The following is a 25,886-nucleotide window of genomic DNA, read 5'->3' on the forward strand; positions in this document are numbered from 1 at the left end:
AATTGCAAAAAAGACAAAAGAAAAATAAAAGATGAAATACCAGCAGTATATAGTGACAACTGGGAGAAAGACAAAAGAGCAGGAAAATATGAAAAAGAGTTGGACAGATTGTGGATAGACAAAGATGGATCACTGGAATGGCAAAGAAGAGGTCAGCTCAACTGGGACAGAACGAATCATTGTTCATCCAAAATACCAAGGACACTACACGAATGGCTTTAAGAAGATGGCGGGACAGAGTCAATCGGACAAGTGCAGGTTCTACAAGGTAGAAACAGAAAGTACGAGTCACCTCCAATCAGGATGTAAAAAACTCATTGTCAGAACAACTGTACACATAAAAGCACAACAACGTATGCAGAGTAATCCACTGGCACATCTGCAGAAATTTCAATGTCCCAGTTCCACAAAACTCATGGACACATGACCCAAAAGGCATCATTGAAAACAAGGACATAATGCTCATGTATGACCTGATGATCCCATCGAGCGGCAACATAGAAAACAAAGCACTGCAAGCAGATATAGTACTCGGATACAAAAAGGAAAATAAGGAAATGCTAATTGAGGTTTCAGTACCCAGTTATTTTGGTCTAAATAACACAAATCAAGAAAATTACCAGATAGGTACAGATATATTCGAAGAACACCTCCATGCCAAATAAATAAATGACATATCCTCCAGCGTGCGGCATAACCGGGGTGCCGAAGGTGCCCGACAATGCAGCCACTGCCACTGTGCAGCACATGCATGCCACTGTGCAGCACATAGACACGTTATTGGGAGGGAGAGGTGTACAATAATTGAACGATTAATTGCATAATTAAAACAAATAAAAACTCATGTCTTGCCTCAAAACTCATGTCAATAGAAATAAATCGTAAAATAATTAATTTATTAATCAATTGGCTAATGAATGATGGAATGAATGATCGTTTTAAGGACATTTTCCCTGTCAGAGCAGGGGTTAGCCTTGCGGGCCCCATGACAATCATGGTTCCCTGTTTGAGGCAATGTTTTTATGGCCGGATGCCCTTCCTGGCGCCAACCCTTAGTTGCCTCTTACGATGCACAGGGATACGGTGTACCTATTCTAAACCGGGGTACACACCAGGATCATTCATCCCAGCAAGCTGGTACTCAATTTGCCGACCTCAGAAGGATAACAGGCTGAGTCAACCCCCCTGGTGTTAATTCAGCGATCGACCGGGATTCGAACCCAGGATCCTAGGATCCCAAGCCGGCACCCTAACCGCTAAGCCAACACCAGCTAATGGCATACTAAAACCATCTGAGGCTGTAACTTTTTGAAAATTAATTAAATAAGTCATGAATCAAAAAATATATATATTAAATGATTAATCAATAAATAACATCAATTAATTGATTGATCAATAAATCAAAAATATCCTTTACAGCCGAATCACTTGGTCATTATTGTGTCCACATACAAGCTTCCTAGCTCAAAAGGTGCCTGAGATATTGCCCAGACAAGAAAGAAAATAAATAAGTACTGAATGAATCGATAATATTTAAATAATTAAGAAATTAATTGTTAAATCAAAAAAAAAAAGCACGTGCTCATTATTGTGTGCTCACAATTGTGATATATCGCCCGGACACACAAACAAACAAACAAGAAAACAAACAAACAACCGGAGTGAAAAAGAGTACTCTCTTTCAGCGCGCGTCATCGCTGGGCCCCCGTCGGTGCCCGGCGATGACATCATGCAGCACCTGGAGATGGAATATGAAAGGAGCGGTGTACAATATCAAGACCTCAAGAATGAAGTGAAAAGATCCTGGAAGCTGAAGAGCGCCAAATTGTACCACTGATAAATTAGAGCAATGGGAATGATAAAGAAGAACCTCACTAAGATCCTACAAACCATCTCTGGGAACATTAGCAAAAAAGAACTACAGTTGGAGACTGTAACGGGGTCATGAGCTTACAGAGAGCCCTTGGAACAAAACTCTGAGAACAACAACAACCTCACAACTTAGCCCATTAATTGCAATCCTTCACTGAATCAGGGGTGGATACTTTGAGTCCTGCCTGGGAGGACTTTGTTCCACCTTCTAAAACCCAAATTATGGAGACTAGTGAGGTACCCGTGCTACGCACGGGTGGGAGGCCAGAAGCAAACAGACAATGCAGAAACGGCGAATGCTAAAGCATGAAACCAATTAATTCCACATTACTGCAGCACCTTCAGTCACACATCAGACATGGACAGCAAGTTCGTGAAGGACTTCCATGAAAAACATACCCGTTGGCGAACAAACGGGTATGTTTGTTCCATACCCAGTCAATGACGAATCTGCATATGGCAATCCGCAAATTCACGATTAGAACGTAAAACCGTAACGGCATTTCGTCATTCACTTGAACTCGATATCTCTTTTTTCATTCCAAACAGCATAACTCCAATCACAAATGAAATAACATTAATATAAAAAATAAACTTTTAACAACATTTGTGACAAACAAATATTTAAATCCTGATGTGAAGTTCTGTACAGTTGGGTGAATACAATTACAAATTCAAAATCGTAATTGTATTCACTCAATTCCAATCATCAATTGATACTTTAACAAAACGATTAACACGATTAACGTTTAACGATTTAACATTACGATTGAATGACGGTTGTATTGGGATATTATCAAACCTGCGCAGCCGTAATCTGTCCACTTCCGCATTCGCGGCAGGTTTATAATTGTCATCAAAATCTAAACAGTATTTGTAGAATTTCAATAAAAGCCACATCACTATTCATATCGGTAAATATTATTCCATCGTGTTTGGAAAAACTGGAAAATTGTAAAATTGGAAAAATTGGAAAAACAATATAGCCTATTTTACTCCCAGGGGTCCCAGAAATACCCACCCAAAATATCGTTGCGATCAGTTGAGCCGTTTTTGCGGTACCTTCGAACGGACAAACGGATATTTGGTGAATTATAGTAAGATAACAATCAACGAGACACACACACACACACACACACACACACACACACACACACACACACACACACACACAATTAATTCAGTATTGGTTGTTCCTAAACTTTACTATAATTTAAAGGATTGCTGTAAATGCTGTTACTTTCACAACATCCCATATTCAACTTAATTTAAATTGCAAACCTCAAATCATAATTCCCTAACCTATAGTAAGAACCTCAACCTGTAAGCAATTGACTAGTTTCCTAACTGCACATATCATCACCTGGGAACCGTTATTCCTCGAGGTTTCAAATTGTAAAACACACACACACACACACACACACACACACACACACACACACACACACACACACACACACACACACACACACACACACACACACACACACACACACACACACACACACACACACACACACACACACACACACACACACACACACACACACACACACACACACACACACACACACACACACAATGTCAAATTATAAAAGCACAACACACCTGATTAACAACTTCAAAGTACAAAGCAATGGTTGTGGTGGCATCCAGGCCACAAATCTTCCACTGGCTCGTTCCGGCCACACCAATCTCCTGCATTCAGGCCAAGTCACAGTGAGAGGCAAGCACATGGTCATGGTTCAACCAACACTAAGAACCACAGATCCAATCTTCTATTGTCACGTTTTAAAAGTCATTGTCATTGAAGGAAGGATTAGATAAGCAGGCAGATCTCGAGATGTTTTACTCGACTTACATTTTCTGACACGCACGGGCCTTTTGTGTGGAGTGACACGCAAGGTCCAATGGCTCCAGCTATCTTCAGCTCCCGAGATGTCTGAACAAGGTGAAAAATATCCACCATTATATCTGAAACCCGAGTGATGTGTTGGCTAACCAGAAAGCCGATTTGGGGGGGGAAGAGTAAACAGGAGGATTTATTGGGGCTCGCCCTTCTGAAATACAACTCACCTTCACTTCTAGAGTGGCTCCAAAAGCCATTTTGAAGGTATCGTGAACATCCTTGCTATAGACCCTCTGGAATGTCTGCTTAAACAGTGAGGTGTTGAAAGAATCACCCATCACCATGTATCCCCTGTAGTAACACAGGAAGTATGTACTTTCTCAGCATATTTTTTAGCATCAAGCTCGTTGCAGTTACACTGGGGACAACTACCAGATACATAAACACAAATAATTTATAATATTCTCAAATTATCATCGCACGCCAACTAAAGCCCATCATACACCGCCAACTAAAGCCCAATGCGAATTCCAGGAAGTATGTACTTTCTCAGCATATTTTTTAGCATCAAGTTCGTTGCAGTTACACTGGGGACAACTACCAGATACATAAACACAAATAATTTATAATATTCTCAAATTATCATCGCACGCCAACTAAAGCCCATCATACACTGACACGATTCGCCAATATAAATGATAGATGAACACCACATTCATGGAATGAATGAATGACTGCACCACCATATAACAGTAGTAATTTTCAGGTGTTTTGCAGGCAACTTTCAAACAACATCATTTCTTTCCTTTTAAATGCCTGTGTTTCAAATCAATTTCTAACATACATCGAGTATGCGTTTTGTAATTGAGATGCAAACAAATGTACAAAACCAACCAACAAACCTTGGCTATTAGGGGGCATCACATTTGCACAAATGCCTTATGCACATCGTGAGGGATACAGACGTGCCGTCAACGTCTTCAAGTAAATCATGGGCAATTTGCTAAGGAAGTAAAATGCGTTTTAGTCTGTACCGATTACGGGGCAATATTTCAGCAACTGGGGGATATTTGTGGGCGTGTCCCATATGACATGCGCACTCTCGGGTAACAACCCAGCAACAATAAAACGAATTGCATCAGTAAGTGCCTGGCTTAATACCATTAAAAAGTAAAAAAAAAAAAAAAAAAAAAAAAAACAGACAGATGGAGGATTACCCAGTGAGATTGGCACAGCACTTCATTTCAAGTAAACCACTTTGGTCCAGAGCGCAGGCGTATATGTCAATCACATGGCCATTGGTTGCGGCCCTGTTCGCCAAAGCTTCATAGTGCTGGAAGCAATGATAAAATGTGTTAAACAATGACAATCAGAGTTGATAAAATTACGTCCGTCGGTAAGGACTGTGGAGGCAGTTTTCCATTGGCTAGGGGGCATAATCCTAGATGGGGCACCACTCCGACACATGACTGTTAAGCCAACACCAGGCTTTTACACATACATATACATATATGTATATGTGTGTGTACCAACACACAACACACACACAAGCACAGACCTTGTTATGCAATTTTTGTTGCATCTTGGATTATTGTGAGTAACTCGTTCATCAAACTTTTTAATGTGCTGATAAACTTTTCAATGCCACTTGTATCATTTCCAACCAACCTTGGTAGCCTTCTTGACAAACTTGGCATTGTCTTTCTCAATGTCGTGCCAGGAGCGAATTGGAGTTTTGAGCTCTTCTCCCACCACCATGCCAGGTCCTTGCGTGGGTGGTCCACTCATGAACAGCATGATCCGACCCCCCACATTGGGGAAAGCGCACTGTCAAAACGCAGCAGGAGTGCATGCGTTTGAGAAAATGGGGTTTGTAAAAAATAAAAAATAAAATGGTGTAAGCATTGTTGTGAAGGAGGTAAGACGTACCCAATGCGAATTCCAGTTGTTCTACTGGAATGTTTATCCTTCATTTTAAATCAAAAACATCTATCCTACACATCTCCCTTTATTCCCATCATCTTCCATATATCCCATCATCGACCCCGGACAGACTGCGCAGGTTGAAGATCGAAATATGAATTACAAAGCGACAGCAAAAGGAAAGTTAAAGCAAGAGTCCCACCAACCCCAACCCCCGATCCCTCCCTCCTCTCCCAATCACAATGGCACAGAAAGCAAAGACTGGATTTAGGAGCAGGTGTCATCCAAATAAAAAGGATTTGCAAATCAATAAAAGGATGATTAGCCAATTTGATATGACGATTCTAGAAAGACATCAGCAGTAAGTAACCTTACCTCCTTGACATGTTTTGAAAAGCACACCTGCCAATGGGGGTAAAGCAAGACATAGGGAGCTCCAGAAAAAAGAAATACAATGAAAACAACCATTCAAAAATTAGTACAACTGCAACTAGCTCTCTTCTCTTCTCCAAGTGACCCAATTCAAAGTTAAGTAAACCGTTGCGAATTTGTCTTTATTGCCATCACTCATTGTACACACAGCTGACTCTGCTCCTAAGAAGGCCAAATGCCTCAATTCTGGTTCCTGTACCTTCCACCCTAACCCCTCATCTGCAGCAGCACCTGGATGCTATCTTCCTCACCTGAGAAAGTGGAGAAGTTTCTAACAACACTAGACTCAGATTTTGTAACAGGCCCAGATTGCATTAGTACACATATCCTAAAAACCTTCTCTGCCGTTTTTGTTCATCTTAGTTCTGCTCTGTTTACCCCATAATTTTCTCTAGGTCACCTTCCATTTACTTACAAGTTATCTAACACCACTGCAATGCACAAACAAGGTGCAAAAACGGATCCTCTTAACCACAACCCAATTAGCTCACATCTAATCATCAGCAAAGTCATGGAATCCATCATTACAGTTGACATTAAATTCTTCCTTTTCTCAAAAGTTCTTCCTTCTTCCAGAAGTTCTTCCATTAAATTCTTCCTTCATGGCATAACTCCATGAAAAATTGCCAAAACGCCCCAAAACTCAAACTTTCTCTGTAACTTATCATAATAAAGCCATGTTCCAATTTTCAGTTCAATATTTTAAAGGGTATGGAAAAAAAGTGCAGAAAAATCACAGGTGGGAGGGACAGATGGAAGGACTGATGGACACAGACAGAGAGCAGACCTATGGTCCACCCGGGGTAGGGAACTAGTAATTAAGTTGGCATAGGCATCGGGTATTAGTTACTAGCAAAATTACCCAGCTTTGCCGGGTAACAATGAGTCGCTTCCTGGCGGGAATATGAAGAGAAGGGGTACGAGAGGAGGGTGGGAGGAGAGAGGAGGGAGGGGAGGGGAAGGGAAGAGGGAGGAGAGAGAGGAAAGGGGGAAGGGTAAAAAAGGCGGAGGGGGCAATATGTGTGTAAAACTAACACCCAATAAATTGCCTTTACTTTTTGATTTACCCTGGTATACACTTAGTTACAAGAATCGCTAGATATGGTAAAATTTGTCAGATTTCACTCCATATTTGCAAATTTATTTAGTCTACAGGTTCAAATCCTCATATCCGAATCCAGATTTTGATGATATGCTTCAATTATGTAATGATAAATCACAGGATCGTGTTTCCAAGGCAAGGCACGTTTGAATAGGCCGAAACAAAATGGTGGCTTTAGAACCCAGCGAGTAGTGGCAGTGGGCTGACCAAGATTTTATTATTATAGATTACCTCCACCACTGAAGGTGGACGGAGGCTATGTTTTCACCCCCTGTCTGCCAGTCTGTCTGTGAGCACGATATCTCAAAAAGTTGTGGACAGTTTTGGACGAAATTTGGTGGACAGGTTGGGTGTGTGACAAAGACGAAATGATTAGATTTTGGTGAAGACCCAGATACTATAATTTTAAAGTGATACTTCACCATTGAGTGATAGGGCTAAAAAGGATATACCGTTGGACCCCGCTATTCGCGGGGGGTACGTTCCTGGAAAATTCCGTCAATTACGAAACCGCGAATGGCGGAGCATTGTTTCATTGGAAAAATGGGGCATAGGTTCCTGAGTAGCGAAAATCCGCGAATAGAGAGGACAAAACCGCGAATGTCAAGGCAAAAATCGGCGAATGGTGAAGCAAATTCCGAGAATGTCGACGATAATCCGCGAAGGTCGATTAAAGTCCCGGAAATGGCTAGACAAAACCCGCGTATGTCGGCGATAATCCCGCAAATGGCGAGGCAAATCCCGCAGATGTAGACGATAATCCGCGAAAGTCAATGAAAGTCTCAGAAATGGCGATACAAAACCCACGAATATCAGCGATAATCCTGCAATTGGCGAGGCAAATCCCGCAATTGGCGAGGCAAATCCCGCAATTGGCGAGGCAAATCCCGCGAATGTCGACGATAACCCACGAAGGTCGAGAAAGCCCCGGAGAAATGGTGAGACAAAACCCACTAATGTCGGCGATAATTCCACAAATGGTGAGGCAAATCCCACGAAAGTCGATGGTAATCCGCGAAGGTTGATGAAAGTCCCGGAAATGGCAAGACAAAACCCGCGAATTTCGGTGATAATCCTGCAAATGGCGAGGAAAATCCCGCGAATGTTGACAATAATCGACGAAAGCCATGAAAACGCAAAGCACACCGCAGTGAATGTAGAGGGCAGGTCATGCTCGCGGCTCATAGATGTTTCTTTGTCCAGAAATGTCCAGCTGCTTTATGCATGGCTGGTGAAAGATGAGTTTTATAAATGTGTCAAACTAGCGGCTCATGAAATATTTTTTTTGCGCCCCTGAAAAACACGAATTAGCGGAACACAGCCGCGAATAGGAAAAAGAACCCCGCGATTTCGCAGAACACGGCCATGGATAGAAAAAAAACCACGAATTTGTGGGACACTTTTCCGTGAATAGAGAAACAGGTCACATTTTATCAACCGCAAATACGTGGAACCCGCGAATAGCAGGGTCCAACCCCCGCTCTAGCGGGAAAAATGGCCTTAAAACGATCATTCATTCATTCATTCAACTGTACTGTATCACACAATATCTCAAAAGGTTGTGGACGGATTTGGATTAAACATGGTGGACAGGTTGTTTGTGTAACAAGGATGAATTGATTCGATTTTGGTGAAGATCTGAAATCTGGATCCGGATACAATAATTTTTTACGTGATTCTTCACCATTGAGGGATGGGGCTAAAAATGATAAATAGCACGATATCTCAATACGTTGTGGACGGATTTGGACAAAACTAGATGAACAAGTTGGTTAGGTGACAAGAACAAGCTGATTAAATATTGGTTCAGGTCCGGATCCAGATCCGGTCGATCTGTGGGTACAAAACGAAGACTGTTTAGCATGGCGGAGGCATGCACTCTACCAAGTGCTGTTCTAAATTTTATAATGCTATACTGGGGACTAAAAGGCCGATCCAGGAATCACTTTGCTTACTCCTGACATTTGCAGAAAGCTTTTTTATTTTCTCCATCGACACAAAGTGAGCTATTTTGGGCTCAAAATGTTGCTGTATTCAATACATTCAATTTAAATTTCGGTCTTTTTCTCTCTCATAAATTGTGTTCATTGTGATCAGTTAATGGTGACCCAAAATTAATAAATTAACTAAAAGTGATGAATAATGCTCATCATTTCTCAGCTCCATGAGCATCTCTCTTTGACAGCTCTCTGAGAAGCAGGATTTTTACACAACAACCCTGGTGTTGGGCTAGCGGCTAGGGTGCCGGCTTAGGATCCAAGGATCCTGGGTTCGAATCCCGGTCTAATCGCTGAATTAACACCAGGGGGGTTGACTCAGCCTGTCATCCTTCCGAGGTCGGCTAATTGAGTACCAGTTCATTGGTAATTCCCTGTTTGTCGTTAAAGGCGGCAAAAAGGGTTGGCGTCAGGAAAGGCATCCGGCCGTAAAACATTGCTTCAAAAAGGGGACCGAAAAACAACAACAACCACGGTTCCCGAAAAAGGCCAACCCCCGCTTTGCGGGGAAAAATGGCCTCTAAAGGTGGTTATTTATTTTATTTTTAGTACAGGACATGATAAACTCTGTATGCTTTCCCCTGATCCCCTGATTCCCCGATTCACTTCAATAGTGGAATTCAAACAAAGGGGGACGCAGATGCAAAGCGAACCCATGGTGCTGCCAACTCTTGCTATGCACCAAATAACATCAGTGCATGACACTGAATTTTATATGAGATAAATTTAAAACAATGGCTAAGGGAGCTACTTCCACCTTGAAACCATCCAATGTGTTGAACAATTTAAGGTTGTGGAATGACCACAACAGAAAGAAAATAATCAAGTTCGCCATCACTGGAGATATAATAAAGATCGCAAAATCATGCCCAGAAATGGGACAATACGACAGCATAATTCACATCAACTCCTTACAAAAAAAATATAAATCACCAGATGCCTCTTAATAAGTGGAAATAGGACAACCAGATGTTACAAAGCATGCATGTTAATGTACCACTGAGAAACTCATCAAATAAGGCTGTTTGTTACATTATACTAATTATTTACCACTAATTCAACTTGCTGATTGCACCCACCAAGCTAATACACCATTTGCAATTCCAATATCCCAGACATCGATGTCTCAAAATACTTCCTTGAAGAAAAAAGGCTGACCTTTGAATTGCAGGCTATATTTCTAGAAGACTTAATAATACTTATTGAACAGGGTGTGGCATTTATATGTGACATATAATTTGTTTTTGTTTTTAAAAAAAAGAAATTTCTGTATAATTAATTAATTGTTTTTGTGCGTTACAGGTGAAGCCCTGAAAATGTGAATGATGGAGCATTACGACTCAGGAGAACTTTCTCATTCCTGAATTGCGGCTTTCTCATATAGTGTTCACAGATATATGGTTTCAACAAGATGTAACAATGTGTCATGCTGCAATAATTTTTATGCAATTTCTAAGGCAATGGTTTGGGGGGAAAAAAAATCTTTCAGTTTGGTCATGTTTCATGGTCAACCTGATCTCTAGATTTGACCCCAGTAGATTTCCTCCTTTGGGGATGTTTGAAGAGCCAGGTTTAAAAGACGTCCCACATGTGTAGATGACCTTAAGATGAGGATCACTGCAGCCATTATTGCTATTGATAATGATACATTGAAAGTAGCGACTTACAATCTACAGGTTCGATGCAAGGAATGCATCAATGCAATGGACAGCATTTAAGAGATATGATTTTTTAAGAAGTAGAGCTGGGTTATGTACACTGCTATGATGTCATACAATCTCCCATACCTGTGCTCGCTTCAGTATATTAGAAACACGATTTACTTTGTTCAGCCTTGTTTTATTACAGAAATAGACATGTCGGATATTAATGCCGCACCCTGTATAAAAGTTAAAAACAATATAGTATTAACATGAATTGTTTTTTGAAATCACCATTAGGTTGATTTTGCACATAGTTGCCTTTCTGAAGGTTGCCCAAATGGTCTTAAAGGAGCCAAACATAGAGTACGGATTGGAATCACATTGAGATGAGACAAAGCACGTCAGACAGATTACCTCACTGAAAGTCATTTGTGAACCAGCTGTTTTGGGTTGTTAAAAAAAAAAAATGCTACTTCATTGAGACAAATTCAATTTCCATAACCTTGCAAGCGAAATCCTTAATACTACCGTTTTCAGTGGTATTTGAACCCACAATGTGTCATGCAAATGTCTCCACCACCATTCCAACAATAACTAGAAAGCATCTCAAAATGCAAAGCCCCTCCACATCCAGTTTGTCGTTGAACTAAACTTGCCAAAAAAAACAGCATAAAAAAAACAATTACTAAATTTTATTCATTAACGTTCACCATATTCTCATCATAAAGGTTTGTTGATAATTTGATGATAAAGCTCAAATAGTACAATAATTATGGCCTGGAAAGATACACTGAAGTTTAATGGTAAATAAAGAAACATGGACGCGATTAAAAAAACCACAGCTGTCTCGCGCAGGGCAAAGGCAGCCGGGCTGATAAGGCCTATTTCTACTCCCTGTGACTTTGGCCTGTGACATTTTGACCCCATTATTAATTAGTCTTCTCCATATTCTCATAATAAAGGTTTGTTGGAAATTTGATGTTAAAAGCTCAAATGGTAAAAAAAAGTTATGCCCCAGACAAACAGACAGACAGACAGTCAGTCAAACAGACAGACAGACACACACAAACAATTGCAAAACTCCACCTCCCACTGTGCGTGGGATGGGCGAATGACATGTAATAATGACTGGACTGGGTATATTTTGACAAAAGGGAAGGTCTCATTTGGATTTCACACCTGAGTGAGAAGTTGATACACAGTAATCCCCTTACCTCGAGTAAACCCACAGCGATGGACAACGCAACTCCAGTGCTCCTCAGTGGCCGACGACCTTGTGCTACGGGCCATGGATCCCTCTGCAGCTCTCCGAGAAGGTCTGTCAGGCTCATGTCCACTTCCTGTACTGGCTGCAAGAACCTGGAGTGACATGGTTCAGACAAAGAAAGGATTAATAATGACAAAAAAATTTAGAATCAGATGCTGACACACATCAGAGAAACAATAACAAAAACAAGCAGACGGGCACGTGCGGCAAGCTGCCATCTCACTCCAGGACTGGTCTGATCTGATCTCTGCGTCTCTTGAGAATGCCACCTGAAAATCCTTCCACAAAAGCCTGCTCTCCCTTACGTACAGATTTATCCCATATTGTCTGCAGTTATAACAAGGAATAAGAAAGAAATTAGATGCAGAAGGAGGCCATTTGGCCCATTCTCTTTGATTAAAGATTAAATAAATAACCAGATTAAATAAATCCATCAAAGCAACCGGATTTCATTAGGTAAATGAGGGAGGAGTGGGGATGGGAAAAGTGTGGCAGGATCAGGGATATCACAAGGATGTTAAAAATAAAAATTTGGTGTTTATAATTTTAAATTAATATTATTATTCATTTCTTTTGGTGGGTGGGTGAAGGCGGTTTTTGTGTGAAGAATATACAATACCGACCACGCTCCTATTTTTAAACTTCCAAAATATAGGCTCACTACTCACCTCCACTCTTTTATTCCTCTTTTATCTCACCTGTGGAACCACCTTCCCCAGTCTGTTCAGTCCCATTGTTCCCTCCAGTACGTCTCATGACCTCTTCATTGTGTTACGGGCCATCACTCATCCATTCTCATGACCTCTTCGACCACAAATGACCCCATTCCCAAGCACTCATTTTTCCAGGTTATTGTGACAACCCCCTCAACCTTTTTTCGTTTTTTAGTTGTTGGTAGGTTTGTTCCATTTTTGTTTCATCCCCACTTTCCACTTCCTCTTCTTGCTGTATTTCATTCAGCTTGTGTGCAGTTTCTTCACTTCCCCTCCCCACCCCCCCCCCCCACCCCCCATTTGTCCTTCTCCCCCTCCCCTTGATCTCACTCTCATTCATACTTCGACACTGCTGTTGGTGTTTCTCCCTTTCTATTTTGTTCCCTTTCCATTCTGTTCTTGCTCTTCCACGAGCCTCGACCATGGATACAAAAAGGAGACAAATTCTAATCTCGGTGCTGACAAACAGCTTGTCCAACAATACAAGTTTTCATTCCTTGCATTTTGGCAGTAATTCCACCATCACAACTGCGGAACAATTTTCTAATGATAAACAAGCTGCTTTGTAACATGTGTGAATGGAAAACAAACCATTCTGATGGACAGAGTCGCAGTGCATCATAATCTTCGGAGAGGAAAAGGCAACAAACCAAGTCAACATTTTGTTAACACTTTGGGGAAATTGAGTTACCAGTCATTTTTGCCCTTTCACACATAATAACCATGTTTAAAGGTTTGCCAATGATTTCCGAGCACGGCTCCAGGGTCAGGTAAGTATGTGTCCAAGTTGGCCCAGCATAATTGCCAATCGGGCATGTCCATTCTAGTTCGGCAGTAATCCCCAGGTAGGTGCTTCAAAGGAGACTGATGGGGGACTGTTCTACAGCAAAACGTAACATCTCGGGAGCATAGGTGGATTTTCACCTGCATTGTTTCTTCCTGCCAATTATACGACACGCAAAGATGGCTTAAGGTGGGCCTCCACAAAAATGGATCACCAATCAAAGAGGAAATATCCATGTGACATCAACATGGACCAATATAGCGATTTGTAGCGAAATTACCTGTTATATTGTGGAAGATGCTGGGGCTGGGCAGACCGCTGCTGGGTGCCTGACGGCCTTGTAAGTCCCAGCATTTCCTGTATAGAAAAGCATTGGCAGAGTAGAGGGCTTGGTACAATTTCACCAATCACATGTACAGTAAACCCGAAATTATGCAGCCGATTGTTAACCTACTTCCTAATACTACTACTATTACTACTACTATTACTACTACTATTACTACTTCTACTTCTATAACTGCCAAATTATTCTCCCCTAGTGGGGTGGACTGGGGAACGTTTTCAGTCAAAATCTTACAAGAACCAACTGGCTGGGCCGAACAATCGACTGAAGGTGATTGGGAATTTGGAATTTAGTGAGGATGCTGGGGATGGCTCGCCTACTCCCCACAAAGGACACCGTGGAATATTGAAGGTCCATCACCTAATGCTTGCAGAGAGGACACTCAGTTTAACGCCAATCCGAGGGATTGTGCACACATCTATGCATCGCCCAGTACACAAAACACTAGAGTGGCGATTTATACCTGGGCTGAGATGAAAATCCAGGCTAAACAGCTCAGAGGTGAATGCACATACCGCTAGAATATAGGTTATCCTGCTAGCAAATGCAGTGGCCAGCAGGATAGTCTAGAGGTGTTGCTGGCAGGATCAAAACACAACCGCTTGCAGGTTTAATGTGGTCAAAGTTTAACATACTGATCAGCATTTTGTGAATAAGAGGCCATATCTTGTAAATAACCTCAAGTGTTTGTGCGTTACTCCTTCACGGCCGAACCGTAGCACCTAGAGGCCTCCCCTCCCCCAGTAAATAGTATGTGCAAAGTGGATGGAGTGAATTGAGAAAAGAAGACAGTAGAATATGAGAAAATAAAATAAAATAAACCAGAGGTAGGAAATTTGGAGGAGGGAAAATGAAAGAGAAAGACGTTGGGTGAAATAAAAGCAATAAGAGTGGAAGGGGAGGTGGAGGATGTGTCGGGCATGTCAGCAAAGCAGATACCTGCACTGAGATATCAAACAATAATAAAAGGTATTGATTTTAAAGATATCTTGCAAGCACAGAAATATAAACTGCAAGTTCTGCATACATACTTGCAGATAAAGAAAACTCGGCAATCTCCTTACCTGCAGCTGCTTGGCCGACAGGTCCTTGGTACCACGAAACACGTAGCTCTTGGAAATACCCTCACAGCCAAGTTCATGCACCTGGACCATGCGGCCAAAAGTGATGATTCCGATGAGAGCGGTCCGTGGCAAAAGGCTCAGCGACATCTGCAGGGACTCCTTTAGGGCCTGGAGGTCTTCTTCCTCCATGCACGTGTCCACAATGTAGAGGAAAATGAGTGGAATCTGTGACCCCCGCTGTTGATGAAAGAAAAGCCCACATCATGGGGATCCGAGATGCTTAGAAAGCAAATACGGAGCGATCAGAGTGAGAGTGACAAAATGAGCTGCAAGCTTGTAATTGGTCGTATTGAAGGTTCTCCCTTGATATAAATATACGTCAGTGTGGCCCCGTTATAACGCGATCGTTGAGGTCCATAAAATGTCATCGCGAAAAAAGCGTGGTCGCGCTAAATCGGGGTTGCAGAAAATCAGCGTTCAAACTGACCCAATGTTGACCTAACATCCTAAAACAACAAATAAAAACATTCAAGAATATTAGCAATTATCATTTACAGTTTATTTCTTAAAAAGTGATCGAGTGTTCCTTGCTTGAACGTAGCATGTCGCTGGCTGCGAGCGAAATCTAGAATGCTTCTGAGTTGAAGGATTTTTATGTGGTCCACATCCTGGGTCTCCAGCCAACGGAGGCTAGCCTCGAGGTGTTCAATGGCTTCAGACAATTTTGGGGTGGGGGTGGAGGCTCTTCATTATCATCTTCTTGTGGCTCGAGAACTGGTACACTTGCCTCCGCCGGTGCTATAGTTACGTTACGGACGATCTCGGCATCCGTCAGGTGCTCATATGTTGGGCATTTGTCGTCGGCAGAGTGCCAGTGGTGTAGCTCTTCTTTGCTCCATTCAGACAGCTTCTCTGCCTCACGCACATCTTCCTCTGTGAAGCCGTACAAATCTGGCGCGTCATCATCATCTTCCGTGGTGGATTGGCATGATGAAAAGGCCCCAGACCCTTCTCCCAGCATTTCCCTACACATGACGAGCTGATTGCTGCCCAGGCCTTCCCACCTAAGTGGCAAACTTCCTTCACGTTCAGGTTTTTCAGATAGGCTTCAAGCGTTGTCGAGTCGTCTACAATTCTACGAATTAATTCCACCTGTAATTCTGCTTGAACACGGAGATGATCCCCTGATCTAGGGGCTGGATCTTGGATGTAGTGTTCTTGGGGAGGTAAGAAACTCGGATCTTTCTGTCACGGCTTCCTAGGTTGGCAGCTGGCGGATGAGCGGGACAGTTCTCAAGCAAAAGAAGAGCTTTGGGTTCTAGCTTTTGCTTACGTAAATGAGCGCGGATGGCAGGGACAAAAGTTTGGTGAAACCAATCCTCAAAGATGATTTTTCTAGCAGTTTTTTGACTGCCTTATATCCGAATTATATCCTTATATCCTTATATCCGAACCAATGACTCATCGCCTTATATCCGAATTCGCGTTGAATCGGGGCGCGTAAAATCGGGGTTTCACTGTATGTGTATAATGGAGGGAATGTATACTATGTATGTATGTATGTATGTTTGTATGTATGTATGTTTGTATGTATGTATGTATGTTTGTATGTATGTATGTATGTATGTATGTATGTATGTATGTATGTATGTACAGTGGGGTGCAAGAATATGAAAACACTTAAATCAATATCAATGCCAAACTTTCTCAAATCACGATTTCAAACACGAATTTGTCATAATATTGAGGATTTGCATTCATATTCTTTAATTTATTATAGTTATTATTGACCGGTGTTGGCTTAGCGGTTAGGGTGGTGTTGGCTTAGCGGTTAGGGTGCCGGCTTGGGATCCTAGGATCCTGGGTTCGAATCCCGGTGGATCGCTGAATTAACGCCAGGGGGGTTGACTCAGCCTGTCATCCTTCCGAGGTCGGCAAATTGAGTACCAGCTTGCTGGGATGAATTATCACGGTGTGTCTGTGTACCCCGATTTAGAATAGGTACACCGTATCCCTGCGCATCGCAGAGCGTGACCAAGGGTTGGCGTCAGGAAGGGCATCCGGCCATAAAAACATTGCCTCAAACAGGGAACCATGATTGTCATGGGGCCCGCAAGCCTAACCCCCGCTCTAGCGGGGAAAAATGGCCTTAAAACGATCATTCATTCATATTATATATTTAGTTATTATTGACCGACGCTTTGTCTTAACAGAATAAATGAATGGTACTCCCTGGACTGTGTTCTTGTCGAGTGAGTGAACTGGCTCGGAGATAAGAACTGTTAAGAAATCTGCGACATTTGGGTTGTTCGAAGGCAGGAAGGTCTACAATCGGGTTTATTTACTGATTCAATGATATTTGTTTATTGCCAACTGGTTGTTATTACTTCATGTAATCCTTCCCTTCCATACCACTGAATATATATACATATTTGAGGTGTGTGTGTGTGTGTGTGTGTGTGTGTGTGTGTGTGTGTGTGTGTGTGTGTGTGTGTGTGTGTGTCCGTCCTCATTTGCCTGCCACACCTTTTGACTCATGGGGCTGTTCACTCTGCCAGGGTGATTGTGAACTATAAACCTTTCCCCCAAGCCCCCATTCTCCCCTCCTTCACCATGTATTTGCTTCCATATACCGGGTACACCCTTTCACCCATGGACCTCCCTCACACTTGGCATGTAAGAGTGTCCACTCCCCCAGAATCGTTTTACATTTTGCAGCACCTCCTGCCCCAACCCCATCACCTGCCCCCACTGTGTGTGTTTGTTCTGATTTGCCTGCCACACCTTTTGACACATGGAGCTCAAAATTATCATGAAGACTGTACACTCCCTCAAGGTGGTTTTGCACGATAAATACCATAAACCTCCTCCCCAACACCACACACTCCGCATGACAACCCCACCACAGCCCCCTACCATGTGTGTTTGCTTCCATATTTGGTACACCTTTCACCCACTGGGCTCACTCACACTTGGCACGAAGTGTCCACTCCCACAGGATTGCACCTGCCCCGACCCCACCCCCAATTTCCCCACAACCCCCTACCGTGTGTATTTCTTCTGATTTACCAGTCACATCCTTTGACACATGGTACTCAAACTTGGCATCACAAGTGTTCACTCCCTCAGAATGGTTTTGCACTGTAACCTGCTTCTCCAACAACCCCCTCCCCCCCTCTCCCTCTCCCCACCCACCATACCCTCCCTCCTCACCCCACCCTCCCTCTTCACCCCACCTAAATCTATATAGACTAGCAGAAAAATTCGATATTTTCACATCATTCATCCGCGAATAATCTCGCTGATGTACCGAACAATGGTCCACCGAACAATGCATGCGGAATTGCCGACGCGCAAGTGCCGATACCGATGGAAGTTCAGACAGAGTAGCGGAATAGATGTATGCCAACACTTTGACCTTCCCCCATCTCGATACCCCAAGCCCCTCACCACCCCACTATTTTCCATCCCCACCCCACAAACTCAGGTTCACCTGGGCGACCAAGTATCTCCCCCACCCCACTTTCTACCCCCACGTTCCCTCCCCTCCACATTCCCCCCAATCCCACACTTCCCCACATACTCAGATTTCCCCAAGATTTCCACTCAGACTATGTAGTATATACTTACCCCATTCCCCCCCCCCCCCCCCCCACCCCCACCACCTCCCCACATACTCAGATTTCCCCAGGCATAGAACGGTTATCTTGGTTCACAAATTTTCAAAATGTCCGATAAGGAGGCCTAATTCGAGAAGATATAAAATAAAAGTTGCAAGAAATGGTCAATTTAGTGGGGGCAGAGCAATTCAGATCTTTTTCATTTATATTTAATAGTTTGGCCAGAATTTCTAGAAGAAAAAAAAGGAAAACAAAAAATAATTTGGGAAAATATATTGTTTGCAGCAAAAATCAAATTGCAATTCAAACAAGTTCCTCACAATGCCAAGAAAAAAGCCAAGAGCAGCACAACAAGAAAAAGATTGGATTCCATTCATCAGCATGCAAGGCATTCCGCCCATAGGCCGGGTAATTTAGTAGTATTAACAATGCTATCAAACTTGAACATAGCATACAACAGCAGGTGGCAAAAAAATAATTTGAAGGTGATGTCACAAAAGTATAAACAAGACTGCTTTTAATATCACCAACCTTAATCTGGGGCTGGCAGGATAGACCCTAGAGGTACACACACTCGCCTCTAAGCAGTCTAGCCCGGGTTTGGAGCCCGACCCAGCTATAAACTGCCATCCTGGTGTTTCACAGGCAGAGTGATTCATCAGTGTGTGCAATCTGCCAGATGGACGTTAAACTGGCGTCACGTCTGCCGGCATTAGTTGGTAGACGTTGAAGACCCCCCTGTGTCCTCCGCAAAGAGTAGGCAAGCTATCGCTGGAATCATGAACAAATTACAGTCCTGCACCAACGACTGCTGGGAAGGCAATGGCAAACCACCCAGTGTAACCCTTGCCAGAAAACTGCTTCAGCAGCACCGACGCTCTGTAAGCAGAGTATGGTACATCAAAACCTAATCTGCTTGTACAACAATTGGACTCTTTCCATTCAATTTGTAGATAATTCTGAGGGATCATACGAGTTGCAAGAATGATGATATGGCATTGTGACAGGGAAGAATGAACTCGGCGGCCTTTTTGTGCATTTTAGCAATTTCCTTTCCTTTATACAATTGCTATTATATTCATAAAACCATCGTATCATTTGTCATACACGTGGAAAATGTCATTTTTACAACTCATTTACTTTCCCTCTTTGCAATAAGAAACTTCTGTAGGTCGACAAATACCACAGGGGCACTCGGAGATATCGGGATCAGATTAATCAAGTTGATCAGCTGGTATGAACATATTCAGGTGGATTTTGTGTCCAATATAAAGAAAACATCCTTCCTATTTGAATTTAACTTCAAAAAGTATTTGATGGATGGAAAATCAATTGTTTTTGCTGAATATTTGCAAGTGTCAAACAAGGCAGGAAGCAAGTGTTAAAACTCCATTATGACATCATAAACTGTGCATTTCAAATTTTTCAATAGGGTTGCAAAACTATGGGTTCTTCGAGTAACATCAATGAGTATGAACAAGGATGGTTGGCCTGTATAATCATACTGAATTTCGATAAATGTCTGTTTGACTTATTTGCATCATCATTGTGGGTATCACAATTAAACCTGTGTTCTTCCTTCCATTCGATCGTTCTCATGTTTTCCTCATTGACTAAGCGTGGTACGAGTAGAATCGCTCGGATCGGGTTCCACTACTAGAAAACTGCACGGACCACGTGGTACTCAATCCGCTCGGTGTACCCAAATCACACGTGGCTCGTGCGAGGCTTGCTTCCCCGCTTCCGTGGCGGCGCAGGGATTTAGGTACGAGTGAGACTTGGTCCCGAAACCCTACCTTGCGTTTGCCCAGAAGAGGCGTTTCAAGTCTCTCGGTTCCGCCAAGCCCAGAAAGAACAAGGGGCTTAATCCCCCCCTTGGTAAGGGGAAGGGCGGCGGAAAACCGTAACATTTGATACGGTACCACCGTTTGATACGTTTGATACGGTTTGATACGGAAAGACACATTCGAAGCTGAAGGGAAAGGTGTATGCTGCATGTGTGAGAAGTGTTATGATTTATGGGAGCGAGACATGGGTCATGAATGTAGAGCAGCAACGAAGGCTGGAAAGGGTGGAAATGCGAATGGTTCGGTGGATGTGCGGAGTATCGTTGAGAGAGAGGAAGACAAATGATGAATTGCGAAAAATGATGGGAATAGAGCCTGTGATTGATGCTGTGAAGAGGAACAGGTTGAGATGGTTTGGTCATGTGTTGAGGAAGGATGAAATGTTGAGAAGAGTGATGGAAATGAATGTAGAAGGAAGTAGAGGACGGGGAAGACCGAGAAAGACGGCTAAAGATGATGGAAGAAGAAATGCGGGCAAGGGGGTTAACAAGGAGAGATGCAGAAAATAGGGCAAATGGAGAAGATTGTCATGGGGACCGCAAGGCTAACCCCTGCTCTAGCAGGGAAAATGGCCTTAAAATGCATGTTGTTGTTGTATTGTGGGTATCACAGGTCGTACCAAAAGATGCCAATTCTGGGAGAGTTAACCTGTCCTTACGAATGGGTTTTTTTAAAACAAAAATGTAAAGCTTCGTGCTCTTGCTCGGTCACAAAGTCCTCCTTACCTGCACCATATACTCAATAGTTGTAAACTGTGGGACAAGTTCCGCTGGCTGATTCATTTCCGTAATCCCAGAATAAGTGGGAGGAAACTGAGGGAACAAGGTAGGCAAGAGTGGGGATTGGAGGCTCATGTTACCACCAGAAGTAACAGCAAATGGACAGACACGGCTATTCCGAGGTTACAGTTACAAAGTATAAAGTCACTCTGAAGTATTGTACATAGAAATATCACCAAAACCTTGTACAGAACTCCTTATACTCCTTATGATTATTAAATGACTCACTAGCCCACAATGGGCACGACAACTGAGACAAGGGTTAACAAAAGTGCCATATGGTCACAATATCTCCCCTGCAAAATATAAATGATCTTAAAAAGATCATAAGCTTACAGGATTTCGCTGATAGCAGAAATTGCATGCCCATATCTTCGCTCTGTAGTCCACTTGGCTGGAAAATAAATCCACAGACAATGAATGCAGCAGCAGAACAAACACATCAAAGTTGATGTAATTGATAAACGGGCAAATGGCGCATTTCCTTAAAGATAAAGCATGCACATACACAAAAGCCCTTCAATATCAGTTTTGGAAATCTTAGGTTCACATCAAAAGTAGCATTTCTTCCAACACAAAATAAACACAAAGATATTTGCTCTCCCATTAATATAATCAACTAGAGAGTAAACACAACACCTTACTCCACGCAGTCTTATGAAAGAGAGCATGGGTGGGGTCTGCGAGCAGCAAATTTGATTGGTTGTGATGATGTAAAATGCTGTAATTATATTTGTCCAAGTACAGCAAAACGAAAGGTTTTAGAAAGTGGCAAAAAGGTGATTTGTATTCCACAGTGTTCAAGTATAGAACTCAATTAAAAATAAAAGATTTTAAAGGTTGGAGAAAAAACTACAATGGCACTCTTTGATGTCGGGATGTCGACCGATATGCCTCCGCCCACATTATTACATCATTATACATACTTGTACTAAGTTTGATTTAAATCCCTTCAGCTGTTCTCAAACAGCACATTTTTACCTGACCTGACCTCTGACCTTTGACCTTTGATGCCAAATCGAATCAGTTCGTCTATGCATGATAATATGTACTTATATGAAGTTTGGCCAAAATCCCATCAACTGGTTTACAAGTTAGCTCAGTAACAGAATTTTTATCAAACGGGACCTCTGACCTTTGACCTCTTGACCCCACAACCTAACTTGTTTCTTTTTACATCATTTTACATACTTGTACCAGGTTTGACATGGTTCCATCCAGCCGTTCTTAAATTAACACGGCAACGAAAACCTATCACAGACGGATGGACAGACAATCTGAAAAAATAATGCCTGCGGAATCTTTGTTGGCGAAGGAATAAATATAAGATTCAATTGAAATTAAGTTTTTCCTCGATAATAAATTAACATTTATAGACGACAAACAAACTGAACCAATTGCTTAGCCCTGCTTTTCGCTTCGCGTGCGCAGGGTAACAAAGAAGCTGGAACTTTGCGACATGTCATGCACTTTGTAGAGCACAGCGAGACAATAGTAGCATGAGGAAGAATGGCGTTGCAATACATGTCCCCCTACCAAGTTTCAGTTAAATATGTTAAGGGGTGAAAGTCAGGAAAACTGACCCATGTAAAAAGGGCACAACTCCATGAAATATTGGTGAAACGTTCCGAAACTCAAACTTGTTCTGTAACTTATCATAATAAAGCCATGTACCAAGCTTCATTTGAATATGTTAAAGGGTATGGAAAAAAGTGTAGAAAACCACAGGTGCAACGGACTGACAGAGAGCAAACCAATAGTCCTCTCCGGGTGGGGAACTAAAATTACTGACAGTATGGAATATAATAAATGAATATAAAGGGAGAGAGCTGTGTGGGCGTTTGAAAGGCCTATATGGGTGGGTGACAGAATGGAAAGGAATGAAGGAATAATAGCAGATATGAGAAGGGATCAAGGAAAGGGGATGCAGAGTCTGAGAGAAAGAAAATGGTGCATTAAGAATTCATGATGGGAACAAGGCAGGATGAAGGCAGAGAGGAGGCAAGATAGGAAAATAAGAACGAAAGGTAGTTCTCGCATGAGTATGTAGACCGCTGACAATCAAGAATTCTTCAAATGTGGAACTCTCTGCCTTTAAAATTTCACAAAGTTGCATTATGAGAGGGCCACTTGACCCAAGTCTGCTGGACGATTTGAATCCAAAATGGAATCAGTTTATCTTCATATTAGTCCAGAGTTATGCCGGGTTTGGTCAAAATCCCTTCAGCAGATTATAAGTTACTAGGGCATGCCCGTACTATATATATATTTAAAATTATATCCCCCCCCCCCCCCCTCTATTTACATGAAATGGTTTGGTCCATTCGCAAAGCCAAAGCGAACGGCTTGCGAGTACGGTGACAATCCCCCCCCCCCCCCCTCTATTTACATGAAATGGTTTGGTCCAAAGCGAATGGCTTGCGAGTACGGTGACAATCCCCCCCCCCTCTATTTACATGAAATGGTTTGGTCCAAAGCGAACGGCTTGCGAGTACGGTGACAATCCCCCCCCTCTATTTACATGAAATGGTTTGGTCCAAAGCGAACGGCTTGCGGAGTTTGGTAAAGAAATCGCCATAGCTCGGTAACTACTTCTCCGATTAATATGAAACCTTGAAAAGGCACATCCTCAGGTCCCCAGCAATATACCTGGCAAGTTTCAAGTATATCGGACCCGTGGTTGTCGAGAAACAGCGGTCACAGACAAACACACAGACACACAGACATACACACAGACACACAGACATACACACAGACACACACACAGAGATTACTGGAATTATAGATAGATCATTGTAATGAATACCTGCTACATACACACGCACAGCCTGACAGGCAACACGAAAACACAATGCCTTTGGCTGCGGAGGAATAAAAACATGTGAAGTTAATACATCGTGTTCGTTATCCCTGATTGTATACACTAGGACGTGCCCGTACGTGGGTGCCCGTTCGGAAAAACATTCCAAACCGCGTGGCAGTAACGACCACAGAACCCCCCCCCCCCTCTATTTACATGAAATGGTTTGGTCCATTCGCAAAGCCAAAGCGAACGACCACAGAACCCCCCCCTCTATTTACATGAATGGTTTGGTCCATTCGCAAAGCCAAAGCGAACGGCGAACGGCTAAATCGCCATAGCTCGGTAACTACTTCTCCGATTAATATGAAACCTTGAAAAGGCACATCCTCAGGTCCCCAGCAATATACCTGGCAAGTTTCAAGTATATCGGACCCGTGGTTGTCGAGAAACAGCGGTCACAGACAAACACACACACACAGACAAACACACACACACACACACGCACACACACACACACACACACAGACACACACACACACAGAGATTACTGGAATTATAGATAGATGAAACACCAAAGATGACAGATCTTCATAAACCCTTACCGTTAACTGCTATCAAAAATGCAGAGTGCAAATAATCACGTGGGTTTGAAAATGTCTGCACTGGACTATACATTTTCACTCGACGTAAAGTTTATTTCAAAAATTATTATGTTTGACATAAAAAGGGCCGAGTGCACGTCACACACCAGAGTGGATTGAGAACTGCACGGCAGGTTGCACGACTGCACAGCACAGGTTCGTACTGCACAGGTGGAAGGTCTGTTCGTTCACGCAGAGGAGTGAACAGGCAAGCAAGAGGAACCACCGTACGTGTGGCATCGAGGCGGCTGGACGGCCATACATTCCAGCTAAAGCGTACGCCATCCCGCTCCTCATTCTGCTGGATGTATTCTAGGAAGGTTTCTGCCATTGTCACTGCATTTGCAAAAGAGAGGGAGAGAGTGAGACAGACAGAGAAACAGAGAGAGACACACAGACAGACAGAGAGGGAGAGAGAGACAGCCAGCCAGAGAGAGAGAGAGAGACAGCCAGCCAGAGAGAGAGAGAGAGACAGCCAGCCAGAGAGAGAGAGAGAGAGACAGCCAGCCAGAGAGAGAGAGAGAGAGAGAGACAGCCAGCCAGAGAGAGAGAGAGAGACAGCCAGCCAGAGAGAGAGAGAGAGAGACAGCCAGCCAGAGAGAGAGAGACAGCCAGAGAGAGAGAGAGAGAGACAGCCAGCCAGAGAGAGAGAGACAGCCAGCCAGCCAGAGAGAGAGAGAGAGAGACAGCCAGCCAGAGAGAGAGAGAGAGACAGCCAGCCAGAGAGAGAGAGAGAGAGACAGCCAGCCAGAGAGAGAGAGACAGCCAGAGAGAGAGAGAGAGAGACAGCCAGCCAGAGAGAGAGAGAGACAGCCAGCCAGCCAGAGAGAGAGAGAGACAGCCAGCCAGAGAGAGAGAGAGAGAGATTCAGAGAGAGAGAGAGAGACAGCCAGCCAGAGAGAGAGAGACAGCCAGAGAGAGAGAGAGAGAGAGTCAGCCAGCCAGCCAGAGAGAGAGAGAGACAGCCAGCCAGTGAGAGAGAGAGAGATTCAGAGAGAGAGAGACAGAGACAGAGAGAGAGAGAGAGAGAGAGAGGGGGGGGTACAGCCAGCCAGTGAGAGAAAGAGAGAGAGAGAGAGAGGGGGGTGCGGGGGGAACAGACAGCCAGAGAGAGAGAGACAGCCAGCCAGTGAGAGACAGAGAGAGAGAGAGAGGGAGAGAGAGGGGGGGGGGGGGGGACAGCCAGCCACAGTGAGAGAGAGAGAAA

General features: G+C 43.1%; 1 protein-coding gene across 6 annotated transcripts in view; it reads right to left on the reverse strand.

The window, feature by feature from the left end:
* LOC137438112 (protein transport protein Sec23A) overlaps positions 1-25,886 on the reverse strand; it is a 59,061-nt gene that overhangs the window by 17,276 nt on the left and 15,899 nt on the right. For 4 of the 6 annotated variants that reach the window (XM_078766566.1, XM_078766564.1, XM_078766568.1 and 1 more), the window contains exons 2-12: positions 24,787-25,015; positions 21,572-21,629; positions 21,182-21,268; positions 14,990-15,226; positions 13,863-13,939; positions 12,033-12,177; positions 5,390-5,548; positions 4,939-5,054; positions 3,949-4,072; positions 3,734-3,814; positions 3,481-3,570 (exon numbers count right to left, since the gene is read on the reverse strand). In XM_078766566.1, coding sequence (XP_078622692.1) covers positions 3,481-3,570; positions 3,734-3,814; positions 3,949-4,072; positions 4,939-5,054; positions 5,390-5,548; positions 12,033-12,177; positions 13,863-13,939; positions 14,990-15,226; positions 21,182-21,268; positions 21,572-21,629; positions 24,787-25,010 — 1,398 coding nt within the window. In that variant the 5' untranslated portion in view covers positions 25,011-25,015. Of the gene's footprint in view, positions 1-3,480; positions 3,571-3,733; positions 3,815-3,948; positions 4,073-4,938; positions 5,055-5,389; positions 5,549-6,019; positions 6,047-12,032; positions 12,178-13,862; positions 13,940-14,989; positions 15,227-21,181; positions 21,269-21,571; positions 21,630-24,786; positions 25,016-25,886 lie in introns of all 6 variants that reach the window. The other 2 variants (XM_078766562.1, XM_078766563.1) reach the window with 1 other exon arrangement.

Source organism: Myxine glutinosa, chromosome 12 (assembly GCF_964187855.1).
Source record: "Myxine glutinosa chromosome 12, kmMyxGlut1.1, whole genome shotgun sequence".
NCBI classification, from domain to species: domain Eukaryota; kingdom Metazoa; phylum Chordata; class Myxini; order Myxiniformes; family Myxinidae; genus Myxine; species Myxine glutinosa.